General features: G+C 43.9%; 1 protein-coding gene across 2 annotated transcripts in view; it reads right to left on the bottom strand.

Moving 5' to 3' along the window:
- Positions 1–26817, bottom strand: part of TP53BP2 (tumor protein p53 binding protein 2) — a 70363-nt gene that overhangs the window by 34881 nt on the left and 8665 nt on the right. For both annotated transcript variants that reach the window (XM_019483129.2, XM_014598045.3), the window contains exons 2-3: positions 11005–11152; positions 129–242 (exon numbers count right to left, since the gene is read on the bottom strand). In XM_019483129.2, coding sequence (XP_019338674.1) covers positions 129–242; positions 11005–11152 — 262 coding nt within the window. The remainder of the gene's footprint in view (positions 1–128; positions 243–11004; positions 11153–26817) is intronic.

The raw sequence follows: 26817 nt of genomic DNA, 5'->3' as shown, positions 1-26817 counted from the left end.
CTCTGCTTTGTCACAGAGATTGATGCCATTACCTTAAATGCAAGCAGTTAGCCTCTCCTTAACAGTAAAAAAAAATTATTTTTTGGGGGGGGGAGAGTCAGTCTTGAGCAGGTGAGACCAACACCTACCTGTTTCGCGGTTTGGAGCACGTTCATGACGAAGGAAAAAACGAACCTCACTTCTCTGGACTCCATAGTGTTGAAGAATATCCAACATCCGCTCATTATCAGCTACAGGGCGCTCTGAAAAAGTCAATGTGGTAAGCTGGTCTCTTCTTACATGTCTCAGATGCTACATTCAAAATCTTAAGTGTCTGCTCTTCATGCCTCAAACATTTACTATCAACCAGGGGTGTGGGCATAAGGAAGAAAAGATTCCCCAAATTTTATGGCTACTGGATGCATCAAGCAGGCAGAAAAGCTATGCAGAGTACTTTCTTGAACCTGGTTATACGCCTCTAAAAACAGAGCAAACAACCTACAAAAATCTGGAGGTAAAAGGGAAGACAGTGAAGTCAACCTCTCAGGCAGTAATACACCTCATGTGGTCACCAGCTAATGATCAATCCTTGGACCGATACTCTTTAATGTCTTCATCAGCGACTTGGACAAGGGAGTGAAGTGCACTCTGTCCAAGTCTGCAGATGACACGAAGCTATGGGGAGAAGTGGACACGCCAGAGGGCAGGGAACAGCTGCAAGCAGACCTGGACAGGTTAGACAAGTGGGCAGAAAACAACAGAATGCAGTTCAACAAGGAGAAATGCAAAGTGCTTCATCTAGGGAGGAAGAATGTCCAGCACACCTACAGCCTAGGGAATAACCTGCTGGGTGGCACGGAAGCGGAAAGGGATCTTGGAGTCCTAGTGGACTCTAAGATGAACATGAGTCGGCAGTGTGACGAAGCCATCGGAAAAGCCAATGGCACTTTATCATGCATCAGCAGATGCATGACGAATAGGTCCAAGGAGGTGATACTTCTCCTCTATCGGGCGCTGATCAGACTGCAGTTGGAGTACTGCGTGCAATTCTGGGCGCAGCAATTCAAGAGGGATGCGGATAACCTGGAGAGGGTCCAGAGAAGGGCCACTTGTATGGTTAAGGGCCTGCAGACCAAGCCCTACAACGAGAGACTAGAGAAACTGGACCTTTTCAGCCTCCGCAAGAGAAGGTTGAGAGGCAACCTTGTGGCTGCCTATAAGTTCATCACGGGGGCACAGAAGGGAATTGGTGAGGATTTATTCACCAAGGCGCCCCCTGGGGTTACAAGAAATAATGGCCACAAACTAGCAGAGAGCAGATTTAGATTGGACATTAGGAGGAACTTCTTCACAGTTCGAGTGGCCAAGATCTGGAACAGGCTCCCAAGGGAGGTGGTGCTCTCCCCTACCCTGGGGGTCTTCAAGAGGAGGTTAGATAGGCATCTAGCTGGGGTCATCTAGACCCAGCACTCTTTCCTGCCTATGCAGGGGGTCGGACTCGATGATCTATTGAGGTCCCTTCCGACCCTAACATCTATGAATCTATGGCTTTGGGCTATAGCTGTCAATGTCATATTTTGAAATCCTTTGAGCTGTTAAAACCACACAATTGATTCCTTCGCGTATTCATAGATGCTAGGGTCGGAAGGGACCTCAATTGATCGAGTCCGACCCCCTGCATAGGCAGGAAAGAGTGCTGAGCTTAGATGACCCCAGCTAGATGCCTATCTAACCTCCTCTTGAAGACCCCCAGGGTACAGGAGAGCACCACCTTCCTTGGGAGCCCATTCCAGACTTTGGCCACTCTAACTGTAAAGAAGTTCTTCCTAATGTCTAGTATAAATCTGCTCTCTGCTAGCTTATGGCCATTATTTCTTGTAACCCCCAGGGGCGCTTTGGTCAATTCCCTTCTGTGCCCCCATGATGAACTTATAGGCAGCCACAAAGTTGCCTCTCAACCTTCTCTTGCGGAGGCTGAAGAGGTCCAGGTGCCCTAGTCTCTCCGCATAGGGCTTGGCCTGCAAGCCCTTAACCATACGAGTGTGGCCCTTCTCTGGACCCTCTCCAGGTTATCCACATCCCTCTTAAAGTGCGGCGCCCAAAATTGCACACGGTATTCCAACTGCGGTCTGACCAGAGCCCGATGGAGGGGAAGTATCACCTCCTTGGATCTGTTCGTCATGCATCTGCTGATGCACAATGAAGTGCCATTAGCTTTTCTGATGACTTCGTCACACTGATGACTCACGTTCATCTTGGAGTCCACTAGGACTCCAAGATCCCTTTCCACTACTGTGCCACCAAGCAGGTCATTTCCTAGGCAGTAGGTATGCTGGACATTTTTCCTCCCTAGGTGCAGCACTTTGCATTTCTCCTTGTTGAATTGCATTCTGTTGTTTTCCATCCATATGTCCAACCTGTCCAGGCCTGCTTGTAGTTGTTCCCTGCCCTCCGGCGTGTCTACTTCTCCCCACAGTTTTGTGTCATCCGCAAACTTGGACAGAGTACACTTCACTCCTTCGTCCAAGCCGCTGATGAAGACATTGAAGAGTATCGGTCCCAAGGACCGAGCCCTGCGGGACCCCACTGCCCAGTTTGTAGATATATTTTTTTTAATGACTGATGCATACTACAGTATGATAGGGACAATGGGCAGAAAGAGAAAGGTGACTCCTAGGAAGGACTCCCCCACTTAATTGGACCAAATGATAAAGAACAGCTCAACTGAATCTTTTGGCATTCAAGTTCAAATAAAAACAATTTGGGTTAAATATTCTACAAATACTGTTTTTCAGGATAGCAAGAACGTAAGCCAAATTTTTCAAACTTAGTGATGCTTCAAGCATCTTAAATCTATTATTAGATGTAAATTTACCCTTGAGCTTTGATATCAATGGAAAGAAAAAATTAAACCACTTTTGAAAATTAAAGCTTTCCAGAAGCCTCTAAATTCCAAAGACATATAAATGCCAAGATTCCCAGTACAGTAAATATACATCTCATTGGATTACTGTCATATACCTTCCAAACCTTGCATGAGCAGTAAGACTATCACACAATAGACAGCTAAAAAGATTCTATTATGGCAGGCTCATATGTTTTCTTGATGCAACCCAAGCCATTTAACCTCACTGGCAATAGCTGATGGATCTGATTCTTTAACTAGCATAGCTGTTGAGCATTTGTTCCAACACAGACCTACTAAATTTATACCAATTACACATCTGATTCAATATTTCTGAAAGCAGAATTTGTAGCCAATTTAAAATGTTTTACTAAATTATATGGATTTTGAAAGACAGTAAACTACATATTTGCAGATTCTGACAAAAATCAAACATTTAACATCTCAAATTCATGACAAAGTGAAAATGGAGGAAGAGAAGAAAAAGGGAATCCTAACTCCATAAGATAAGTGCTACTCTTCCAAGTTCATAGTATGTGATTTCTTCTAAAGTGAAATAAAAATTATACATGCAAATTTTACTCAATTACTCATACTTGTCCCTTGCTTTTGCATCCAGTGCTAGGCCTTCAAAACCAGTGTTTAGTTCTAAGTCTCTCTCCCTTTCTGCAGTTTCTCACTCTCTCTTTTGTAACTATAGATTAATGGGGGAATAGGGGGCAAATGCTGAGGGACCTGGTCTATGGGGAGATTTTAACATGCTAACTAACTATTGCATTGTAAATACATTCCTTCCCTCATAACATGTAGACATAGCCTTAGAAATAAAACTCCATGGGTATGGAACTTTCCCTGATGTTCACACTTTTCTGTTCTGGGAGCACTTAAAGATCCCAATCAGGACCAAGGCCACTCTGTAATGGGTGGTCTAGAGACAACTAGGAAGAGACCATCCCTTCCCTAAATAGCCTGTACATGAGCAGTCACAAGCAGAGACAAGATAAGTGACATGGATCTATATGCAAGTGTTCATTAGGATAACACCACCTTTTATGATTGGCTTTTTATTTAAAGATAGAAGACAGGCAAAAGGAAAAAATTATACAAGTCAGCAGCCATGGGGTTTACATTTTGGGGCCCTGTACCTAGGTTCAGTTTCAGGGTCCTACTAGGCAACCGTAAATCAAAACTCATCTGTAAATGTAATGAAGACCCCTGACATGGATGGGGCCCTGGGCAACCATACACCTGCACTACCCATGTCACCCCCTAGGAGTCAAGGGAACAGTTCATTCATCTGAAGGAGGGATTTTTGCAAACTTCCTTTTCAAGGCTAGTGTTCACTTGAAGCCAAGGAACTCTTTTTTTTTGGTTTTAAATATAAACGCTCTTCTATGAAACTGAAAAAAAATCATTTGGAGACAGAATACAAGTATATGTTTATAGCATCTGAAAAGCTTTTTCAATATACAAAGGTTTTTTTTTTAAAGGAAGATTATGCAGCTACGTTGAAGCAATCTAGGAAGGAAAACTTCTGGAGTTACTGTCAGAAGAGATTAAATTTACAGAATAAGCAACTAGGTCACTATTACAGAAAAGGCAGTCTCTCAGCAGTTACATGTCTAGACAGTTAAAAAAGCTCTTCATCTGCTAAACCCCAATGAATAAGAAGTAGCTCTGTCGTATTTCCATTTTCTTAAAGAATACACAAAAGGCTTAGAAGGCAGTTTTCTGGCAGACTAAGCAATACTTCAGTTGAAACCGTGTAATCAAAATTAAGAAGATACCCTTTACACAAGGATTCTGTCACTAAACTGGTGACTTCAAAGGAGGTCAAACAGATTTTTCAAGTACTATTAGAAACCACATAACAAGATGAACAAGGACAAGATAAAGATAGAAACAGAAGAGAAAATGGAGAACAGCTCTGGCTGACCTATCTAAAAACCACATAACCTACATATCCACTTTCCTTCATTTTTCCTGGTCAAAGCAAAGATTTAGTAGTTTCTGAGGATCACAATTTTTTTTTTTTTGGGGGGGGGGGGGGGGGGGGGGGAAGAGACCTCCTACTTCTCTGTTAAAAGAAATTGGGAAAATTCTGGAGATTGTAAGCTTAGCCGTTACAGAAAGCAGAGCCCTGGCTTCCATTTCGAGCAACCCCCGTGGCCGACACTCGAAGTAAATCTGACAATCCAGGAATTGAAGCCAAAAACTTACTGACCCTGAAAGGAGTTATTTGCAACACTGGACCAAAAAAACAGAGGGAGGGAGGAGGGCCTCAGTAATTTAAATTTGGAAGAATTTTAAATTGAGCAATACCTCATAGCTCTCATTTCTTTGCACAAAGTATGAACAGTAATCTGAGTATTTTTTTTTTCCCCCCTCACACAATTTTACAATCTCAGTAATTTAGCATAGGTAAGCTACCCATCATTGATAATTAAATCTTCTCTCTCCTAAATCCTAAAACAGATTTCACTGGACTATACTGACAAAGTTTATACTTGACAGATACTAGCTGTATTTTTATATGGCTTAACACTGCAGCTATAAAACAGCACTTCAATACCAGAGTTATTTCAAAGTAAACACTTTCAAGTCAGCAAGGCTAGATGAGATGCAACCTAAAAACTACTCAAGGAATTGGCTGAGAGAATTGCAGTGCTGTTGGCTATTATCTTTGAGAATTCATGGAGTTTTGGGGAGGTCCCAGACAATAGAAGAAGGGTAAATACAGTACTAATCTTGAAATAAAAAGGGATAAAAGAAGAATACAAGGAGTAAGAGACTAGTCACTCTAACCTTGATATTCAGAAAGATTATGGAGCATAGTTTCTTTGGTGATATCTCCTGGAGTACTGTGCGCAGTTCTGAATACATTCCAGGGAAAATGTGGGCAAATTGGGAAGTTCAGCAAAGAGCAACAAAAATAATTAGCTGTCTAGGAAACATGCCTTATAAGAAAAGGTCAGAAGAAATAGGAGTATTTAGTTTGAAGAAGATAAGACTGAGGGGGGATTTGGTAACAGTCTCCTAATACCAGAAGCATGGTTATAAAAAGGCGAAAGACTGTTCTCTTACTATTCTCATACTGCAAAGGATATGACAAGTAGTCAGTCAAAATGCACAAAGGAAAGTTTAGGTTGGATGTTATAAAGAACTTTCTAACTCAGAGCAGTTAAACTCTGAAACAAGTTACCTTCAAGAACCTGGAGAGGTATCACCAGTGATGCCTCTGAGAAATCCTCCACATCAAATGGGAAGAACACTGTACAAACTCCAGCATCCGTGCTAAAACCAGTGTTACTAGCATTGTGTCGGTGAACCTCAAGCACCAAATTTGCTAGACCGGATACTGTGTGCAGGTGACTGACAACTCCCAAAACAAGTGCTTTACTCCCAGCTTATGGCCTGAGATTTCGCAGTGGCCAGAGGAAATGTTACAAGGATGCAGTGAAGGTATACCTCAAAAAAATGCATGCCAACATCAAGATTTGGGAGGAGCTGGCAGCCAGTCAACCCTAATGGCTATGCAACCTCAACCAAGTGGCAGACTATTTTGAAATAAAGCATCTTGCTCTTGAAGCAGAAAAGAAACAGTGGAGGAAGGAAAAGGAGAAGAATCCCATCATGCAGCCTACTCTCCCCTGGAGGAAGATCTGCAACTTCTGCAAACAGATCTGTGGCTCAAGGATTGAATTCTTAAAAATCACCTCAAGACACATTAATGAGCCATGGTACAGATCCCATCCTCAATTCATGGCTTGCTACCCATGATGAGGAAGGTTGTGAAATCTCTACCCTTGGAAGTAGGCAGGCTTCGGCTTCCTGGACAACGACCCGCACATCACGACGAGGGACATGCTCAGTTGGGATGGGCTTCACCTGTCCCCCCAAAGGTAAGCATGTGTTCTCTTCTAGGTTGGCGGACCTCCTCCGGCGGGCTTTAAACCAGGCTTGTCGGGGGGAGGGGAAGATGAGGGCAGGGGAAGCCGTGGACCACCAAACCACGTGGCACCCACAAGGACAGCCCAGCCTGAAGGAGAACATCGGGAACCTGCAGTCCATGGGGTGGACAGCAATACAGCACAAGTAAGCAATAAGCAGGTAAGCAATAAGGGGCTCTTTGGGAATCGGAGCTGGGGGGCAAAAAAGGCACCAGTCACAGGGCTCAAGTACCTATATACTAATGCTAGGAGCACGGGGAACAAGCAGGATGAACTAGCACTCCTGCTTGCAGAAAACACCTATGACTTAGTAGGGCTATCTGAAACCTGGTGGGATTCTTCCCACGACTGGGTGGTACATATTGAGGGTTATAAGCTGTACCGAAAGGACAGGGTGGGGAAGAAAGGGGGGGGGGGGGGGGTTGCGCTCTATGTCAATGAGCAATATACTTCGACCCTTATCAAGACGGAATCGAAGGAGGAGAAAGTAGAAGGATTGTGGGTTAAGTTACATGGGGGGGCAAGGAGAAAGGGATTTGGTGGTAGGGGTCTGCTACAGACCCCCACACCAAGGGGAAGAACTAGATTCGGGGCTCCTGAGGCAGTTCTCAGAGACCATAAAAACTAAGGAGGCAGTAGTCATGGGGGACCTAAACTACCCAGACATCTGCTGGGAGAGACAGACAGCAAAGTCCCACCGTTCACGCACGTTCCTATCCTGCGTACAGGACCTCCACCCGATGCAGGAGGTACACGGTCCCACTAGGGGGAATGCCTTACTGGACCTGGTATTGGCAACGGGGGATGATATGGTAGGGGACCTCCAGATTGGTAGTCACCTGGGGGACAGTGACCACCAAATAATAGAATTCACCATAAGATGTTGAGTGGGTAAGGTAACTAGTACGGTGAAAGTGCTAGACTTTAGGAAAGCTGATTTCAATGAACTCAGGCGATTAGGCAAGGACGCATTGCAGAGTAGGAGTTTGGAAGAGATGGGAGCCCAGGAAGGATGGCTGTGCCTTAAGGAAATGATTCTTCAGGCACAGAAGGAGACGACCCCGATGCGAGGAAAAAGTGGGAAAGGGGCCAGGAGGCTTCCTTGGCTGACCAGAGAAATCCAGGGCAGCCTGAGGACTAAAAGGGGAGCATATAAGAAGTGGAAATGGGGAGAGATTACCAAGGAGGAGTATACCTCCTCTGCTTGCGCTTATAGGGAGGCAGTTAGACGGGCCAAAGCTACCATGGAGCTGAGGATGGCATCCCAAGTAAAGGATAACAAAAAATTGTTTTTTAGATATATAGGGAGTAAAAGGAAGGCCCAGGGCGGTATAGGACCCCTACTAAATGGGCAGAAGCAATTGGTGCCGGACAGGGTGGGGACAAGGCTGAACTCCTCAATGAGTTCTTTGCCTCAGTGTTCCTAAGTGAGGGGCAGGACAAGGCTCTCACTGGGATTGTAGAGAGGCAGCAGCAAGGCACCAGACTGCCATGCGTAGACCCTGAGATGGTGCACAGTCACTTGGAGGAACTGGATGCCTTTAAGTTGGCAGGCCTGGATAAGCTCCATCCGAGGGTACTGAAGGCACTGGCTGACGTCACTGCGCAGCCACTGGTGGGAATATTTGAACACTCGTGGCGCACAGGCCAGGTCCCAGAGAACTGGAAAAGGCCCGATGTGGTCTCCATTTTCAAGGGGAGGAAGGAGGACCCAGGCAACTATAGGCCAGTCAGTCTCACCTCCATCCTAGGCAAAGTCTTTGAAAAAATTATCAAGGCTCACATTTGCAAGAGCCCAGCAGGACAAATTATGCTGAGGGGAAACCAGCATGGGTTCGTAGCAGGTAGATCATGCCCGACTAATCTAGTCTCTTTTTATGACCAGGTTACAAAACGCCTGGACGCAGGGGTAGGGGTTGATGTCGTATACTTAGACTTCAGGAAGGCCTTCGAAACGGTATCCCATACCACACTGGTAAACAAGTTAAGAGGCTGTGACTTGGATGACTACACAGTCCAGTGGGTGGCAAATTGGCTAGAGGGTCGCACTCAGAGAGTCATAGTGGATGGGTCGGTATCGACCTGGAAGGGTGTGGGCAGTGGGGTCCCGCAGGCCTCGGTCCTTGGACCGATACTCTTCAATGTCTTCATCAGCGACTTGGACGAGGGAGTGAAGTGTACTCTGTCCAAGTTTGCAGATGACACAAAACTGTGGGTAGAAGTGGACATGCCGGAGGGCAGGGAACAACTACAAGCAGACCTGGACAGGTTGGACAAATGGGCGGAAAACAACAGAATGCAATTCAACAAGGAGAAATGCAAAATGCTGCACCTAGGGAGGAAAAACGTCCAGCATACCTACTGCCTAGGAAATGACCTGCTTGGTGGAACGGAAGTGGAAAGGGATCTTGGAGTCCTAATGGACTCCAAAATGAACATGAGTCAATAGTGTGACAAAGCCATCAGAAAAGCTAATGGAACTTTATCGTGCATCAGCAGATGCATGACGAACAGAACGAAGGAGGTGATACTTCCCCTCTATCGGGCGCTGGTCAGACCGCAGCTGGAATACTGCGTGCAGTTTTGGGCACCGCACTTCAAGAGGGATGCGGATAACCTGGAGAGGGTCCAGAGAAGGGCCACTCGTATGGTTAAAGGGCTTGCAGGCCAAGCCCTATGAGGAGAGACTGGGGCACCTGGACCTCTTCAGCCTCCGCAAGAGAAGGTTGAGAGGCGACCTTGTGGCTGCCTACAAGTTCATCACGGGGGCACAGAAAGGAATTGGTGAGGTTTTATTCACCGAGGCGCCCCCGGGGATTACAAGAAATAATGGCCACAACCTAGCAGAGAGAAGATTTAAACTAGATGTTAGGAAGAACTTCTTCACAGTTAGAGTGCCCAAAGTCTGGAATGGGCTCCCAAGGGAGGTGGTGTTCTCCCCTACTCTGGGGGTCTTCAAGAGGAGGTTAGATAAGCATCTAGCTGGGGTCATCTGAACCCAGCACTCTTTCCTGCCTATGCAGGGGGTCGGACTCGAAGATCTATTGAGGTCCCTTCCGACCCTAGCATCTATGAATCTATGAATAAGTTTTCAGGAGCAGACTAGACAAACACCTGAATGAGAATTAGACAGGGATGATGCCACCTTGAGCAGGGGGTTGTACTAGATGTCCTCCTGAGGTCCCTTCCAGACCTACCTTTCCATGATTCCAAGTTGATGATGTACAATCACTGAACTGCATAATAAAAAGTCTCCTAAAAGTCAATTTTCAAATTGGATCAATGTCTTTTTACATAACATAAAAGACAAAAAATGAAGTCTTAGACGTCTTGCTTTTAAATAATAGAAAAATATTTCTTTGTTTTAAAACAGGAGTGTGAAGCTTACCCTGGGCCAGATTAAGACCCTAGGGGGGTCCCTTAGGTTAGACATGCAGGGCCAGCAGCAACTGTGGTACAGCCACATTTGTATAGCAGTGCAGGGACCCGATACCAAGGATCCTGAACTGTGCACCAGGCCATGCCCTGCAACTTTCAATAGCTTGTCAGATTTCTGGCATGCCAGATAGAATGCTTTTAGAGGCTGGAGCTGGCCCATGGACCTTATATTTGACACCCTGTTTTAAAACCTTAAAACAAATCAGGAATATTCTCCAATTTTACTGGCATACATTCAGGCTGTCAGAGAAAAAGTATGGCTAATTCTAAGAATTTAGATGAAAGGGAGTGGCTGCATTTTTACCAGCAATTCCTTCTCAAAAAGATGCTTTAAGTATTTGGAATTAAATAACCCATACCATTTTAAACACACTGATTAAAAACCCTCCCTTGCCTCATTCACTTAACCCTCATGTCTCTTTCTCCAGTCACCTAGGGTTGGCAGATTTGAGTTCTAACACAAAGAAAAGCAAGCCACAAATGAAAAGCCCACAAGTCTTTTCCTTTGGAGGAGAAGAGTGGGCCAAAAGCTCATATTTATCTTTTCAGGTCACTTTTAGATCAAACGACTACCTGCAAGGCAGGCTCTAAGTTTTTCTGGGAGTGATACTCTTTCTCTTTCTCTATTGGATATCTGTAAAGTATCTACCCAAAATGTGACCTTAACCTCTAAAAACTACTGTAATGCAAATAGCAGATGGCAAATCACTACAAAGGCTGCATCTCTCATACCTGAGCCACACCATACTTCGGCCAGGTGACAGTCACTCTCACCCGGCTCCTTACAAAGCTCCACTACATCTCTGCACGTGGTTTCAGGTGTAACTGGCACCTCAGTGAAGTGTTGTTCGTTGTTACTAAGATACACCGTAAGAAACATCTGGAAGAGATAAAGAAAAAAAACATACAATTAATGTATGATACAAGCTCAGCTGCATACCACAAACCCTATTGCGAAGCTCTTCATTGTCAACACAAAGCATTTGGCAGCAGTCACTGCTGATCACTGCACATGTACACAAAACCCAGCCAGGATCACAAGAATTCATGAGGCACTAAAAGTTAGACACTATGGGAAATCATTTTCAGTTTAAGTCGACAATGATTTTTTTATTATTATTTGGCTAGTTGAGTCAAGATATCTGCACTAAATAATGCATCCTCATCCGACAATAAAAAAAAACTCTGAAATAAGCTACAGATGCCTGTTCTCAGGCTGAAAGAGAGAGAGAAGGTTAATGAAGTATGAAAACTCTTTATTTATCACTGTAGGGTACCTATATTGGACATCCACATCAAACAACTTTGCAGTAACAGCCTTCCATAGCTTAGAGGTGTTCTGAACACAGAAATGCTTCTCATGAAGGGAAAAAGATGTCATTAAAATCTGGAGAATGAAATTCTATAATGTAAGAAATTAATATGGAAGCAAACAGCTTGTGCCTACACAGCAGTCTTCACTGGAAATTCCCTTACAGATCACACAAATTAACTTCTTATGCCTTGAAAACACCATGGTGCAAATGCAATCATAGAAGAAATGCGATTCAAATCTTACCTAGCCTCTTGTGTTGACAAAACATCTTTAGTTAGTATTAACTTTAAATTTTAATTAGTATTATTTTTCTATGGGGAAACAAGTCCTGTAGCTACCTCGTTGTTTCTTTGCTGCCCCCCCACCTCCCAATACTTTTAAGGGGTATCTCAAAAAAAATATATTGTCCAATTTTCAGTGACTGACTTCAGTGGAAACTGCAGATGATCAGCGCCCGTGAAAAACAGCTGGGTATCTTATTCTGTTCTACTACATTATAATTAAATTGTAATGAAAGATACTGTTTATAACAATAAATAATAATTTTCTTTCTGGAGCCAATTATTTTCTTCTTCAAACTTTCTTTCAGCACTTCCAGCTATGCGCACAATTCTATTTAATCAGTCAAATGTCTTCATTACAGCAATTACCTGTTAAACCAACTCAACATTTTAACTATAGGTCCTTTACCAAAACATTTTGCATGTCAACAGAGAAACTGGGTGAGGAACACTAGCCATATTTATTTAATCTTAAAAGCCATGTTAAAATTATCAAGAGGGTGTGTAACAACAGACAGGCAAAGATTATTTATGAGCAATGGTTTAAGGATTTGAAAAATGCTTGGCATGAACCATGACTCAAATCAGGTACCAGGGAAGTGTTAGTTTTACTCCAGTTTTAAAATGTTCTTTCAACTGCGTGGACACTTCCCACTTCCTTGCCCCTGCCAAAAAAGGGGGTCTCAAGCAGTTCTCTTGTACATTTTTAGTATGATCTTGAACTAATAAATCCTTTAACAGATTCTTTAAGCATCTAAGTATTCCATATGTACAGTTACCTGGAGAGGGTATGTGGAATTGCCACCTCAGTGTATTCAGCAGCCAATGACTGAACCAACAGGAACACAACAGATTCAGTAAATCCAGAAGCAGAAGGTCCAGTCTACCATTCCTGGCACAGCTCCCCAAAGCATGGGCAACACAGTTTTCAAAAGGCCTTCCAGGAACATCCAGCAGGCCAAAGGAAAAAAAAAGTACAAAATTCCCACAATACTTAGGGAATTCGCATCCCTGAGAACAGGCATAATTTCACTTAAAGTGAGGACAGCAAGAGCGCAAACGAGCGAGATGAGCAAAGGAATCAGAAAAAAGGAAAAGAAAAGGAAGAGGGAAGGGGAAGAGGGAAAGCCTGTGTACTGCACAGGTAGTGATAACAAATTTGTGGTACTGAATAAATGAGGACAGAATGAGTGAACAAAGAGGTGGGGGGGAAGCCATAGTGCGTTTGCTGGAATTCAGTCATTCATGCATTCCTCGCACAGAAAGAGAGAAAGGAGCGAAATCAGAAGCCCCTTCTCTCTTGCCTACTCTTGGCTGAAAGGCCCTCACCGATATTCCCAGCAGCTGAACACCCACACAACTTAAATTTTGGATGCAATGCTGTACTCCAGGGGGTACACTTTCCTGCCCAGAGCAGAGATGCACTGGAGGCTGGCTAGAGGACCACACCAGAGTTAGCATGCCCTATTTGTCTACAGTAGGGTTGCCAACCCTCCAGGATTGCCTTGGAGTCTCCAGAAATTGGATATAAATCTCCAGGAGACTCCTGAGAGTCACCCAGGAGATAAATGATAGGGCATTCATTAAAATTAAATGTTGAATCTGATTTATATAGTAGTCCAGGAGGTTTTTTAAATGTAATAGTAACATGTATTTCTCTTCCAGATGTAAAATCTATGCACTGTAATCTGCAACTGATATATGCATACATGCAGGCATGTTTGCAGGCACACTGGTGTTTTGGAAACCTCCCACAATAGATTTAGAGTTGGCAACCCTAGTCAGTCATAGTAAAGGCCAGCAAGACTCTGCTGTACATTTTATGAGAAAGCACCAGTGAAGTGCCCAGCCAAGTTACAGGACAATCCGAATTCGCCACAAAGCCATATTTGAAGCTTCCAAACAGAAGCTTTGCTGTTCAGCTTCAAATTTGCAACGAGTCCATAATTAAAAATGTACATAGCATACGGTATTAAATATACAGTATTTTCAGGAGACCTCAGAGGTGGGAGGGAAGAAGGGGGCAGGATGACATTCCACCAGGCAGAGCCACCATGTAATCATAGAAACAGAACCCGAAAACAGGAAAAAAGCAGTTGGTGCGTTTTTTTCCCCTTAACCTCAACCAAATTTGCAGCTGCAGTAAAAACAAAACAAAAACCAAAAGACAGGGCTTTTACAGGAATGAGCAATATACCAGTTTCCACATCATTTTACTCATTCTTGCCCAAAACACTTCACATTTAATGAGTGCAAACACATTGTTCATAAAAAAAAAATACTCCCCCAGGTGCTCTCTCTCTCTACAGGAAAGAGAGTATTGTGTTGAAGGTATTTGCTGCGAGTGATTCACCCTTACATGAGAAGCCCTTATAAAGGATTATTCACTCTTACTGTTAATCTTGGGGTTTATATACCCAGAAGCAACTATTCAGCAAGGATCACATGCTCCTAATTTTACCCACAAAAACCCAAGACAGTTTTGCCCTTAATAACATGGGTTACAAAGAATAGTTGTATTCAGCTACAAATACAAAATGTACTACATCCTGAAGTGTCTTCATGAGCCCCATTACTATGAGGTGATGATGGGGTGCCTTCTGTACTACACCCCCCAATATGTTCCCATCACTTGCTCTGATATAAGCCAGAAGCATTTTGAGCAGCCACTTCCCACTTTCCCTGCTCTCAGCAGATCACATATTGTCCCACCTACTTGCACCATATAGGAGAGAGCAAAGAAAGTATCCCGTTACTCTGTTGCCTACTGAATTGCAAGAACCCCACAGAGAAAGACCACCACAGGTGGTGAGTTTGCCTGGTTCTACCTCACACTAGAGGAACATCTAGCAAAGGACAGCACAGGGGAAGGCAAAGAAGATGGTGAAAATGAAAAGTCTGCAATGGCTTTTTAACTCTCCTCCTTGGCACTAATGACAGGAACCTGGTGGCAGCTCTTCTATCGGTTGGCAATGGCCCCCAAGAGACTAGACTTCAGCTACAGTACCTTGAGTGCTGCATGCACCAACCACTCTCTCAGCTGGCCCATGACAGGCTCATCAACCTCCAAATACAATTCCCACAGAAAAGCCATGCAAAGGGAACCATGGGAGCCAAGAATAGCGACACCAAGCTACTGGGGAACCCCCAGCAAGGGATGTTTGAGTGCTCTGCACAACAGGCCAGAAAGCCTCCTGCACGTAACTCAAACAGATGTTTTTGCACCTCCAAAAACTTTAACGGACAGATTTCTAGAAGTGCTGACCATCTAAAACTCCAGCTGAAGTGAACAGAAAATTGGGTACTAAACAGTGGAAATCAGGTTCTCAAACTTTGCTTTGACAATTTCTCCCACTGGAATACAAATGCATTTCTTGTAGCTGCATCTTGCTATTCAACATCTATTGGACTTGGCCAAACAGCCAGAGACAACTCTCTCTCCCCCTTCCATTCAATAGTTGTAGCTGAAAACATTCTTGTATGTATGGAGGGAAGGTTTAAACCATTTTCAAACATCAGGCTTTAAAAATGTTCAAAGCAATTTGCCCCGTCTTGACGAACATCCAAAAATGTCCTCAATCACACTTATCCAAGGTATTAAAAATATGCTAATTTTCTAGTTTAGACAGGACTTGTGTAGACTTGAAGGTACAGAAATTTGTACAAAGATTTCCACCCCTCTCCCCCCCAATCTCTTGGCTTATCATTAGTCAAAACGCTTTGCTTTTTTCTTCACCAATTTATAAATATGAAAAGACTTTTAAAACTTAAAAGCACTGCATCCCAGTAATGTAGTTTAGGGCATATTTCATAGACATTAGGGCTGGAAGGGACTACAAGACAGAGATGTCTTACAGATTGAGAATAGTAGAATTTGCAGAAACTTGCATTACATTTCAGCTGACTGTGCTACACAACCTACAGCCCACAAGCCCGATCCAGCCAACCAAGCATCTGTCCCAACATTCTGGGCTGGATGCATCAGTTAACAGGGGAAATGGGTGGCAGCAGCCTATTTGTGGACAAAAGGTCTATTGATTTGGCCTGTCACTCATAAAAGGTTGCCAACTTCTGGCCAAGAAAGTTATTTCAAACTTTATGGAACCATGACCAAGGGAGACCATTTGGTCTGATGCACCAAGGATGTTGGCAGGACAACTAAAATCAACCCATCCACTTTAGCAAGAGACCATCTTTAGTCAGCAAGATGCAACTAACGTGATCTACAGGCAATCTGACAGCACTAGGGAGTGCATAAAAAGGTCACTTTTTACCTCAGTATACAAATGAACCAGATTAAGAGACAAATAAAAATGCTAACTGGTATAAGTAATACCTTCTAGCTTGGGGGTGGGCAAAATACAGTCTGCCAATTGATTTCATCTGGCTCGTTGGTGGGCGGCACCACATGGCAGACCCTGGACAAGCTGTGCTCAGGACCCCACCTCTGATGGCAGGCAGCAACTCCAGCTCCAGCCTCTGTAGGTACTGCGGGGAATGCTGGGTGGAAGCAGCCCTGCCCACCTGCCCATCAGCAGAGGTTGGAGCCAACACAGAGAGAGGGGCCTGAGCATGGCTCACTTGGGGCCTGCCATGCAGTAGTGGGTGGACAGGGCTGCTGCAGCTCAGCATCCCTTGCAGAACCTGGGAAATGCAGTCCATCCCCACAGGGCCTGGTTGAGCCATGCTTGGGCCCCAGCCTCTGCTAGCAGGTGGCACCCAGGGCCTGCACAGCTGGACTGCATCTCCCAGTGCCACGGGGGATACTGGGTGGAAGCAGCCCTGCCCACCCAGCACCGCACAGCAAGCCCTGGGCAAAACATGCTCAGGCCCTGGCAGCTCCAGCCATTATACAGTGACAACAAGTGGGGGTGCTTCCAGCCCGCAGCTTGTCCAGCCCCTGACCACAGACCTCCATACCGGCCCATCCAGCCCTGCCCTACCATCAGGACTCCTAGGAGCTACGGGCTGGTGGGTGGGTACATGTACATATGCTCCAGGAGCCCTGATGCCAAGGGAGAGCATTGCAGGAGGCTGGCAACCAGGCTCCACCCCATGCCTCCCCAGATGCAGCCAACAGGTTGCAGCTCCAGGGAGCACAGGCTGGGGATCGTGCACACGTGTGCGCGCAACCCTCAATAGCTCACCAAAACTGGTTAAGTAGCCAAATAACTGCCCACCCCTGTGCTAGCTGTTTCAGCATAATATACATAATTTGCTTCCAATCAATGTAATTTATACATCACCTTTAAATACAGTCCACTAAGTCTGAATGCAACACACACCTAGGAACTAAAAGAAGGTGCAGCAGGAAAAGCAACTAAAATAGGGTGCATGGAGGTACAAATTAAAGCATACCACACCCCATTTTATAACTTCATTCTCTTCTGCTCTCCTATAACATAAGTGACACTAATAAACTTCCCCAGATTCACCACTGAACCTGGCTTGATCCTCTCAATCATTTTCTTCAATTCAGTCGCAGGACTACTTCCAGCAAGCTCGTTTATTTGAGGTTTAATAAAGCACGGATTGACTTTCAGCTTTGGCTAATCAGTTTCTATTAAAAAAAAACACAACCAACAAAACAAAACAAAACACCTGTTCTACTTACTTAAATGCTAGTCTTCACAACCAAAGGGGGTTTTGGCTACAGCTCAGCCAATTTAGAACAGAGTAGCTTAAAACCATATATATGTTACATCAGTACTGGCTCTTCAACTAAGAACATATTTCTTTACATAAAGGACTAGTTATATCTTCATATGCCAGAAGACTTTAATGATTAAAGTATATTGAAAGAGAAAATATATATATATATATATATATATATATATATATATATATATACACCCACACACACACACACACACACAATTTTTAACCATAACTATCCCTTCCTCCATTCTCTAAACAGGTGATGACACAAATCTTAAAGTAAAGTAGAAAATGCCTAAATGAATCAAACATTATCACAATTTCTGGCTGTGATAATCACTTCTGGGTGTTTACCCACCACTGAGCTAGAAGGTATTTCTTATACCAATTAGGATTTTTATTTGTCTCTTAATCTGGTTCATATTTTGATGCATCAAAGAGTTTTAATCCTTTGTTTTATGGACAAGGAATACTCGAAATGACTATATTGACTGGAATTCAGAAGTGTTTCTGTATTTTGTAGCTTTAAAATAGCATGTATGAGGTAATCCCTGAAATTATCTTGGTCTAAAGGGCAGGCTGTACTTTTCCACTGTTTTGGTCAAAACTCTTATGCAAAATCTTTGAAGTTCAAACTTCATCCTGCAGCATTCTTCCAAAAATAAAAAAGTCTCACACAAAACACTACATTTAAAAAAAAAAAAAAATGTTAAGGTTCTGGATTTAACTACAGTAACAAAGTCCAGGACTAATTCTTTAACTCAAGCCTGTCCTGTCCAGTATAAGAGGCAATAATGTTCTCTACTCAAATAGCATCTTTCACCTGAGGACCTCAGAGCATCTTGCACCCCAGCAGGCAGGCAAACAGCACGCTTGTGACAGATGGGGAAACTGAGACACGTGACCAAGTGGGAACAGGACCCAGTTGTCCCAAAAGAACACTGCTTAAGGAGTCATGCATTGTTTTTAGTATCTTGCAGGGGACAGAGTTAATGATGTAATTTCAACATCACCTCTGAGCTTCCCTGGTTTGTGGGTTTAAGACAAACCCACAACTTCAATGTGCTTGAATCACAGAAGGCTGATTTTAACTCCTTAGATATATTTTCTTATAGTAGCCTCGGGAACTGGTGTTGAAGGTCAGCTTATGTTACTTGGACTTAAATACTCCCTTAAAACGAGATCTATGCACACTTCTTCGGATTCAGGGTTACATAGTGGAATCCTAATCTCAGTGCTTTTGCCATCCAGTTTAGCATAGTATTTTAAACTCTTCCGAGTAGGCACATGGAAAGGATTTTGCTCCCCAAACTGTCCACCTGTTGCATGGTATGTTTCTAGCAGCACTTAGCACAAGCTACAAACTCCCCCTCCCTACAACATAAAAAGTTTAACTCCAACAATGGGCACTGACCTTGTCCTCCAAGGTGCAAGACTCCAAAAATGCCTGCGTAACACACCCTGCAATGATTCCTCCATGTAGAGTGAGAATACATAGCAACAAATAAATTTCTTACCACCAGAAAGCCATAGTTTCGGATGTGCAATAGCTGATTTTAAACACTGCGTGGGATGTGGAAGAATTACAAGTCTAATTCACATCCTGAACTAAAATACCAGTACATTTTAAACTAGGTTATTTTCAGTTAGAATATAAAAAAAACCCAAAAAACTCAGTAACCTGTCATCTTTAGGACAAATAAAAAGACTAGCTATTAAGTTACAAGAACAATTTGTGAAAAAAAAATATAGTTATAAAGGAAATCTATACCTGTAACTACTTCCAGGTACAGACCTAGTGCCTTGAGCAAGGGTTTTGCAGGTAAATAAAAATCCCTCTAAACAAGACTTCTGAACAGAAGTGCTAGACCTTACCCAACCCTGGAAATACCAATGCTGCACCTTCCTAACCCACCCTAGAAGAAATCAGCTGCTAAAATGTCTCATGTTTCTGCTGACCTGTCTCTGACTTTCTGCACAACAGAAGCCAGGTTGTACAAGGCAGATATGTCATGTTCTGATAAACAGTATTCCCTGTTCATTCATAGGTAGATCTCAGTTTAATAGGAGAGGCAGTACTTTAAGCAGTCACACTAAGTAAGCATCTGAAGCAATGATTTTTGGATCAATTCATAACAAATTCTTTCGAATCTCCACCTGGTCTTTAATAGCATTTACATTCACAGTACTCAAAGATTAAGGTAAGCAAATGGTCACATAACAGGCTGACTAGAAGAAAGATAGATTGTTACCTTCTTCCTTTCATCTTCATCAGCTCACTTTAAAGCAAGATTATACTCAACAGAAAGGTACAGAAAAGTTTAATATTTACCTATCTCCACACCCGATACACACAGTGGGTTTCTTCTTAGCCACTGCACACAAAGCACAGTTTATATTGTACTGGCATTTAGCCATAACCATGAGAAAGGAAGTTATGATGCAAGGTAAGTGGAGTCCAGTAGGAGTACTATGATTGTTAAAATTATTCTGTTCCTAAATGAAGGACAGCCCCCTTTCCTTTCAATTGTATTGCAAGAGAACACAGAATTCTTGGCCTTTTTTAAGAGGCCACTGCCATTGTCTAGATTATGGTAAAGATGGATCATACAACATAAACATACTAAAATCTTTATTGGAAAAAAGACATTGCAGTTTGTCATGTTTTTATATTAAAAAGCAAGTTATTTGAAAAGAGAAACACTTAAAGAAGCTGCTTTTCCTAGTGCCAAGAACAGAGGGAAGAAACTGCTTCAGAGAGAATAAGTGAAGATGCAAGTACCTTACCACCTGACATCTGCCCCATACCAGCTCCACTTGAGACATCAGCAAGGGATATCTGGAGATCAAGCAACTAAATACTGATTATTCATGGACTAAATTTTGCTCAACATAGTTCAAATAGGAACACGATGCAGATAGCTTTGACTGCGACCCTCCTTCCTACATAGTCCCATGCCCCACCCCCGCAAGATTCCTATGCCCACATCAAGATGTGGGGCACAGGGCTGCAGCCTGGCCAGACCAGCTCTGGGCAGGAGCTGCCTTCATAGACCAGCGGGCAGGACTCAGCACTAGAGGAAGTGCCACGCCACCATGGTGAGGTGCCCCTGTCAGCCCAGGAGCAACAGAGGGCACAACTCTGCACTGCCGCATTTCACCTTGGCAGCATGGCGCTTCCCCCTCTGCCAGATCCCACCCGCTGGGCCATGGGGCTGGCTCCTGCCCAGAGCTGGTCTGGCCAAGCTGCAGTCCCATATCACATGGCCCCCTGTGGGCACAGAAATCTGGTGGGCATACCCACCCCTGACATCACCTGTGCCCCCCCACACACTAAGGTATGGGGTCCTGGGGGGGGGGGGAAACAGTGGGTCATGAGTGGGGGGCAATGGCATGGGCAGGACACTGGCATAACCAGGGCTGCTTAATGCCACAAAACAGCAGCGGGGGTGAGAACAGGGAAGTGGCAGCTGCAACTGGATCCACGTCCTGGCGAGTGAGAGGGCAGGAGGAACTCAAATTTTCCATGATAAAAAAAACAAAATCAAATGCCAAGCTATTCAGGTACTAGAATTTATTGTATTATAATGACTGAGGCACAGGAAGGCTTCCAAACTGCTTTAAAATTGTAAATATATCAATAAAATACTGTGTTCAACTGACATCTCAATCTTTAGCTCTAGCTATCTATATATAGTGGCATTTCATTTTAATCATGGAAAAACATGGATTTGGGGGGGTTTAATCAGAGAATTTTACATTTTTAAACAGAGAAAACCAGGATCCCTATTGATAATTATTGCTTAGAATTGGTCTAGCAATTTATATGCAAGAATAGAATATCAACACTGAGCAGAACATTAGGAAGAAATCAGTGGAAATTCTACAGTGTATAGAAAAGTTAAAACAGAGGATATTTAGCCAGGAGTGATAATCTACATAGCCACAACACTTTCGCTTTAACTTTGATTTTACAACTAACCTTTTCAAGTCAAGGATTACTTCAGTCAGGGCTATCCAACTTCAGTGTGGTTGGAGTCCACTGGCAGTGCAGGCAGGCAGATAATCTCCAGGCCATAAGCTGTGCAGGCCGCACTCTGCCCCACTCCTCCCCCTGGATCTTCCACCCTATGCAGGCTGCACAGGCAGCACACAGCCCCCTTCCCACCTCTACACGGGCTAAGCTGGTAGCATATGGACCCCTAGGCCATCCCCCACCATGTGACAGTAAAAGCAGCAGCTGCTATGACCCATAGGCCACAAGTCTGCATGCCCCAAGTCAAGGATAACTTTTTAAAATTAGCTATGGTTTTGGGCTAGCAGCCTTCAATGTATGACAGACAAACAATAAAGAATAGGGACATTTACTAATTTGACTGAATAGATAGAAGAAAAACCAATTTAATTAAATAAATGCAGTCTCTACATGCAGTTCTATAGCTGTTGCAGTCAATCTTTGCGCTACATTGTAATGGGGCCCATACCCTTTCATGGAAAGGGAGAGCCAGAGAGAAACCAACTGGCTCCAGTAGCCCTGGGGGAATTGTTAGATGTGGGGAGGGTTTTAAAAAAACCTGTCTGTTTGCCCCAGGTGCAGAAAGCACAATCAGGCTTGTGACTGACAGGCCTGGTGGGGGAGTGGTGGGCTAGGAGACCCATGTGGGCATGGCCACAGGCTTCATAAGGTCAGGACCACCACTGAGACCTCAGACTGGTTCCAACCTGCCAAGGCAAAGCAACTCCAGGCCACAGGAGGGCTGAAGGAAGCTCAACAGCTCCAACTTCAGGATCGAAATTCAGTTCTTCTTGTTATGTGCTTATTTGTTATCCCTGTGGTATGACATAGATCCAAGCTGGGAATTAATTTTAGTTTGGTAGCAGCTAGCTTATGCCTGTGTTTAAGTGTACACCAGAGGACTGTGTGTGGCTGAAAGGGGAGGTATGGAGGCCACAGAGGTGCCTGAAGGACAGCCAGCTTAGAGCCTGCCTGGGTTAGTGACTCCAGGAGGCTGGAAGCAAGATGAAGAGCAGCCTTCCCTGGATCAGGGTCTCTCACAAACTGGAACTGAGGGATCAGACACTGGAGTCCAAGAGGGTGAGACCAGAGGACTAGGGAGCCTGGAGCCCAAGAAGGCAAGACCAGGACCCAAGAGGGCAAGACCAGGACTGAGGAGCCCAGACCCCAAGAGAACGAGACCAGGACCTAAGAGGGTGAGACCAGAGACTGGAGCCCCTGAGGGTAAGACCAGGGCTAAGGGGCCCAGAGTCTGAGAGGGAGAAGCCAGTCCCAGGCTGTTCCCTACTGAGCTATTGCTAGATAGGTAACCAGGCAGTAAGCTCTTGCAGCCTATAGCTCTCTGGCCACTTACCCATGTTCAGCTGCATGTGGACATTTCTGCTACAATCTCTCTCAAAGTAATAGGAGCCTCTGGATCCCTGTCACACACTTATAGCTGCACCTGTACTAGGGGATTTGCAAGAATTTATCTAAAACAGTGTAAGAAATGGGTGTAAACAGTCCCTATAACATTGCTGAGACTGACAATTCCTCCCCACACCCTCCTCTTCCCCCACAATACCCTTTAGTGCTTGGAACTCGCTTCTTCCATATGTTCCCCAATTGTTCTTGCTTCCTCTGACATTTTTACATGGCTGATGAAGTTATATCTACACAGTTATTTAGGGTCAACCTTGAAGCCCCTCATATAGCACTTTGCAACCTACTCTAAATCCACACACACATTGTGCTTCTGATCTATGAAGCAGAGTCCTTCTATGAATCAGTCTGTTGACTACTTTTCTTAGTATTGCCTGGAAACAGACAGTCCAACTCAGAAGCAAAGGCTAATAGAGTACAGAGAGAACAACAGTCTGAACAAGGACTTGGGGGTATTCCTTCTAACAGACTTGTTGTCCTCGAGGCCTGCGGCACACAGGTAAATACCAAACGCACTTCAGGAAGAGAGGCTTGAAGGGCACTCAGCTCAGGGGAAACCTGATCCTGTACGGGAAGTTTGACAAAGCTTCCAGGGTCAAGCTGTATGTACTGCCACCAAGGTGTAACAAGCTGTATGTACTGCCACCAAGGTGTAAGTGGCTAATAAGCAAAGAGCCTGAGCACAACTTTCAAGCTGTCCACAAACAGCAGTGTAAACATCTATGCAGTGACAACTAGCTAGCCATTTTGTATTGTTAAACACTTTTAAAAAAGCCAGCTAAAATAGACTGAATAAAGTCTGATCCTCAGACAATGGTTAGACTAAACTCCCCATGTTCATGCTGGAGTGTAGTCCTCATCCTCTACTCAATGAGAAAAAGATAAGACCTTTAGACACAAGCTCCTTGACAGAGACGTTCCCATCTTCCACATTCAGTCCTGGGCTAAGCATGCTGTCAATATACAAAGAACAATTCATCCAGTTTTTGGTCATACACAATACTCCACAATTATTACAGTAGATAAACTATGAACTAACCCATTCTCCGTAAGGAAGGTTTGCACTTGACCTTCTTTGCTGGAACATACTCTGCACAAAGAAAATAGCATAGCCTAGACAACATCCACATAAGTGAAGCATGACTTTGACACCTTAAGTCTAAACTATCCCAACTCCTTTCTGCAACCTTTTTTTATTATTATTATTATCATTATTGCTCCAACAACTCAACGGTCACAACACACCCATTGGAATCAGAGGTGCTGTTGCATCAGTCTCCAGGATGGCTACAGGCCAACAGAAAGCTATTCAAAGAAAGGTCCTTTGGGGCACTATTATGAGAAACTCATTGTTCTCAAATGGCCTCTTACAGTGCACATGTTCCTGCAATGAAAAAAAAAGGAAGCCACGTATTCTTCAGCATAAACAGCTACAATTAAGATTCTCTACCAGCGAGGACCACCAATGGCTTGTCGGTAACATAGCAGCACATTTAATATGACCTACACCCGACTAGACCAGACTATTGCCGGGAGCTAGCTGCTCCACTGTTTACTGTACTCAGCAACTTACTGAGTTTGCTGACACTGCACAGGGTTCAAAGTATTTATTCTCTGTTTTCCCAACTGACATGTACACAGAAACTATGCAGATAAGAGCAGATGACCAATAATTGGAAAGGAAAGACACTCCCCACTTGAATTAACAGAAATAACATTAAGTGTGGTTTGGGGTTATGAATACCTAAATCTTAATAATGCCATACAATTATTGGGAAAGATTTCCCAAGATCTGGAGAATCTACTACCCATTTGTAATGCAACTAGCAAAAGCTGCCTGTTAAATTTTATTTATAAACTACTATCTTCACTTAAAAGTTACAGCAGAAGCTACTAAGAGTGCATAGTAAATGAGAATTTATTTGCAAAAACAGGTTTAGGGTGCAGTCAGCTTCTTCTGACCCTAATGACTTAAATGAAAGCAGGAGGCAGCCAAGGACAAGTGCATTTGATAATTCCATCTTTACTCTTTGTGCCAACGATTCACAACCAGGGAACTATGGAACTCTGTGGGATCCAACAAGATCCTTTGAGGGATTTCACAGCACCCAGGCCATGCGAGAGGTGGCAAATGCTGGATCCACCATGCATCAGGCACCCTGTGCTACCCCAGCATCATGGGAGGAGCAGGAGAAGCAGCTGCGCTGAAAAGTGCAGCCTCTATATCAGCCCCCCCTCCTCCCCATGGCTCTGAGCAGCATGCTCTGCCAAGAGCAGGCAGGCTCCTCCCACGCTCCCAGAGCTGGTTGGGTGGGGCCACAGGGAACAGTCTGGCATTTGAGTCCCTGGAGAAGCAGCCACATCAGCAAGGGCTCCCTCACCTCCTCAGGTACAGACTGGCGACGAGGAGGGGCAAACTGTGAGAAGAGCAAGGCATGGAAGGGTCCTGACGCTGCCAGCATCACCTGGCACTAGCCTCTGCACCAGTGGCCACTGTCACCCCCTTCTGCCTCCTGCAAGAACAGCTGCCTCCTTCAGACCCACCCCCAAGTTCCCTAACCTACCCTGCTGAGCAGCCCCTGTCACTCCAAGGACCATGCACCACCACTGGACATGCCCTCAGGTGTCCCTAGTCACCCTGCCACCCAGCAAGATACTTTTAAGAGTGCAGCAGGATGCAAGAAGATAAGCACTATAAGAAATAAATTAGCCTTTAAATGGGGTGCCACTATATTCCGAGAAGTTATCAAAGGGTGCCTTGAGTCTTAAAATGTTAAGAACCACTGTTTTTTGCCATCCTTCTCCTGCAAACAAAGCATAAATTCCCACAGCTTTGTTAATTTCACCTCTCAGAGAAAGTCCAACCTTTCTAAAATGCAGATTTCAACTAAAGTTTCTTTATTAAAAGGGTTTTAGAAGACAGAGGAAATCTGACTATTTAAGCAAAATACTGAACTGTAAGTCAGGAGATCCAAAGTCTCTTCCCAGGTTTTGTTATCAACATGTTGAATGACAACACAGAACATACTTTTAAACAAAAATCCAAGTCCTCCTTTTAAATTAACCACTATATATTTTTAAGATGTTAATTTTCTGACAAGTAACATGCCCTGATTCCTGTTAAAATGAAGAGCTTTCTTAGAGAGAAGGTGAATGTTTTTTCCTGCTACTTTCACGTTGTTTAGAGGAGACTTTTGGGCACCGTGAGCCAACTATCTTCCCTTTCTTTCTTCTACGCTAAGCTTAGAAGAAAGGAAGTTTGCCTACTTTTCTCAACTCAGATTCTATTTAGCCACTGTTACTGACAGGCAGTGCTTTTCCAGGACTCAAACCTGTGAAACCTGAGTAGACCCAGAGCTGTCAAACATACAGTATAAACCAAAATTTAAAAATGTTTCCCTAATCTCAATAGGTAAAAAAGCTGGAAATGTGATTTACCTCAGTCACACCATCTATGAAGTGATATGAAGCACTGAACTTTTTTCTAACCATTTGCAAAGCGCTTTAAGATCTTCAGATCAAAATACTCTGTGTTAGGGCTAAATATTTTCCGATTCCCAGTTTACCAAATAGGCTTGGATGGAAGGCCAGTGAAATATTTTAACAGAGATGGTTTTGGACAGTAAGATGAGGAAAAAAACAGAATAAAATGACAAAAGACTGTATTAAAAACAAGAGGGTCTCATCAGATAACTCTCAAAAGAAAAGCAGCCTTCCTTTTTTAAATCGCAGCAGGCATTGTAGCACAACAAATAACTGACAGACAATGCCAGAAGTTCTCCCTCAAATTTCAGCTTCAAAAAAATAGTCAAATTAAGCTTTGTATCACCAGAACAAACAGACTAAGGGGTTAA

Source organism: Alligator mississippiensis, chromosome 1 (genome assembly GCF_030867095.1).
Source record: "Alligator mississippiensis isolate rAllMis1 chromosome 1, rAllMis1, whole genome shotgun sequence".
NCBI classification, from domain to species: domain Eukaryota; kingdom Metazoa; phylum Chordata; order Crocodylia; family Alligatoridae; genus Alligator; species Alligator mississippiensis.
This window is presented reverse-complemented; position numbering and strand designations above follow the sequence as displayed.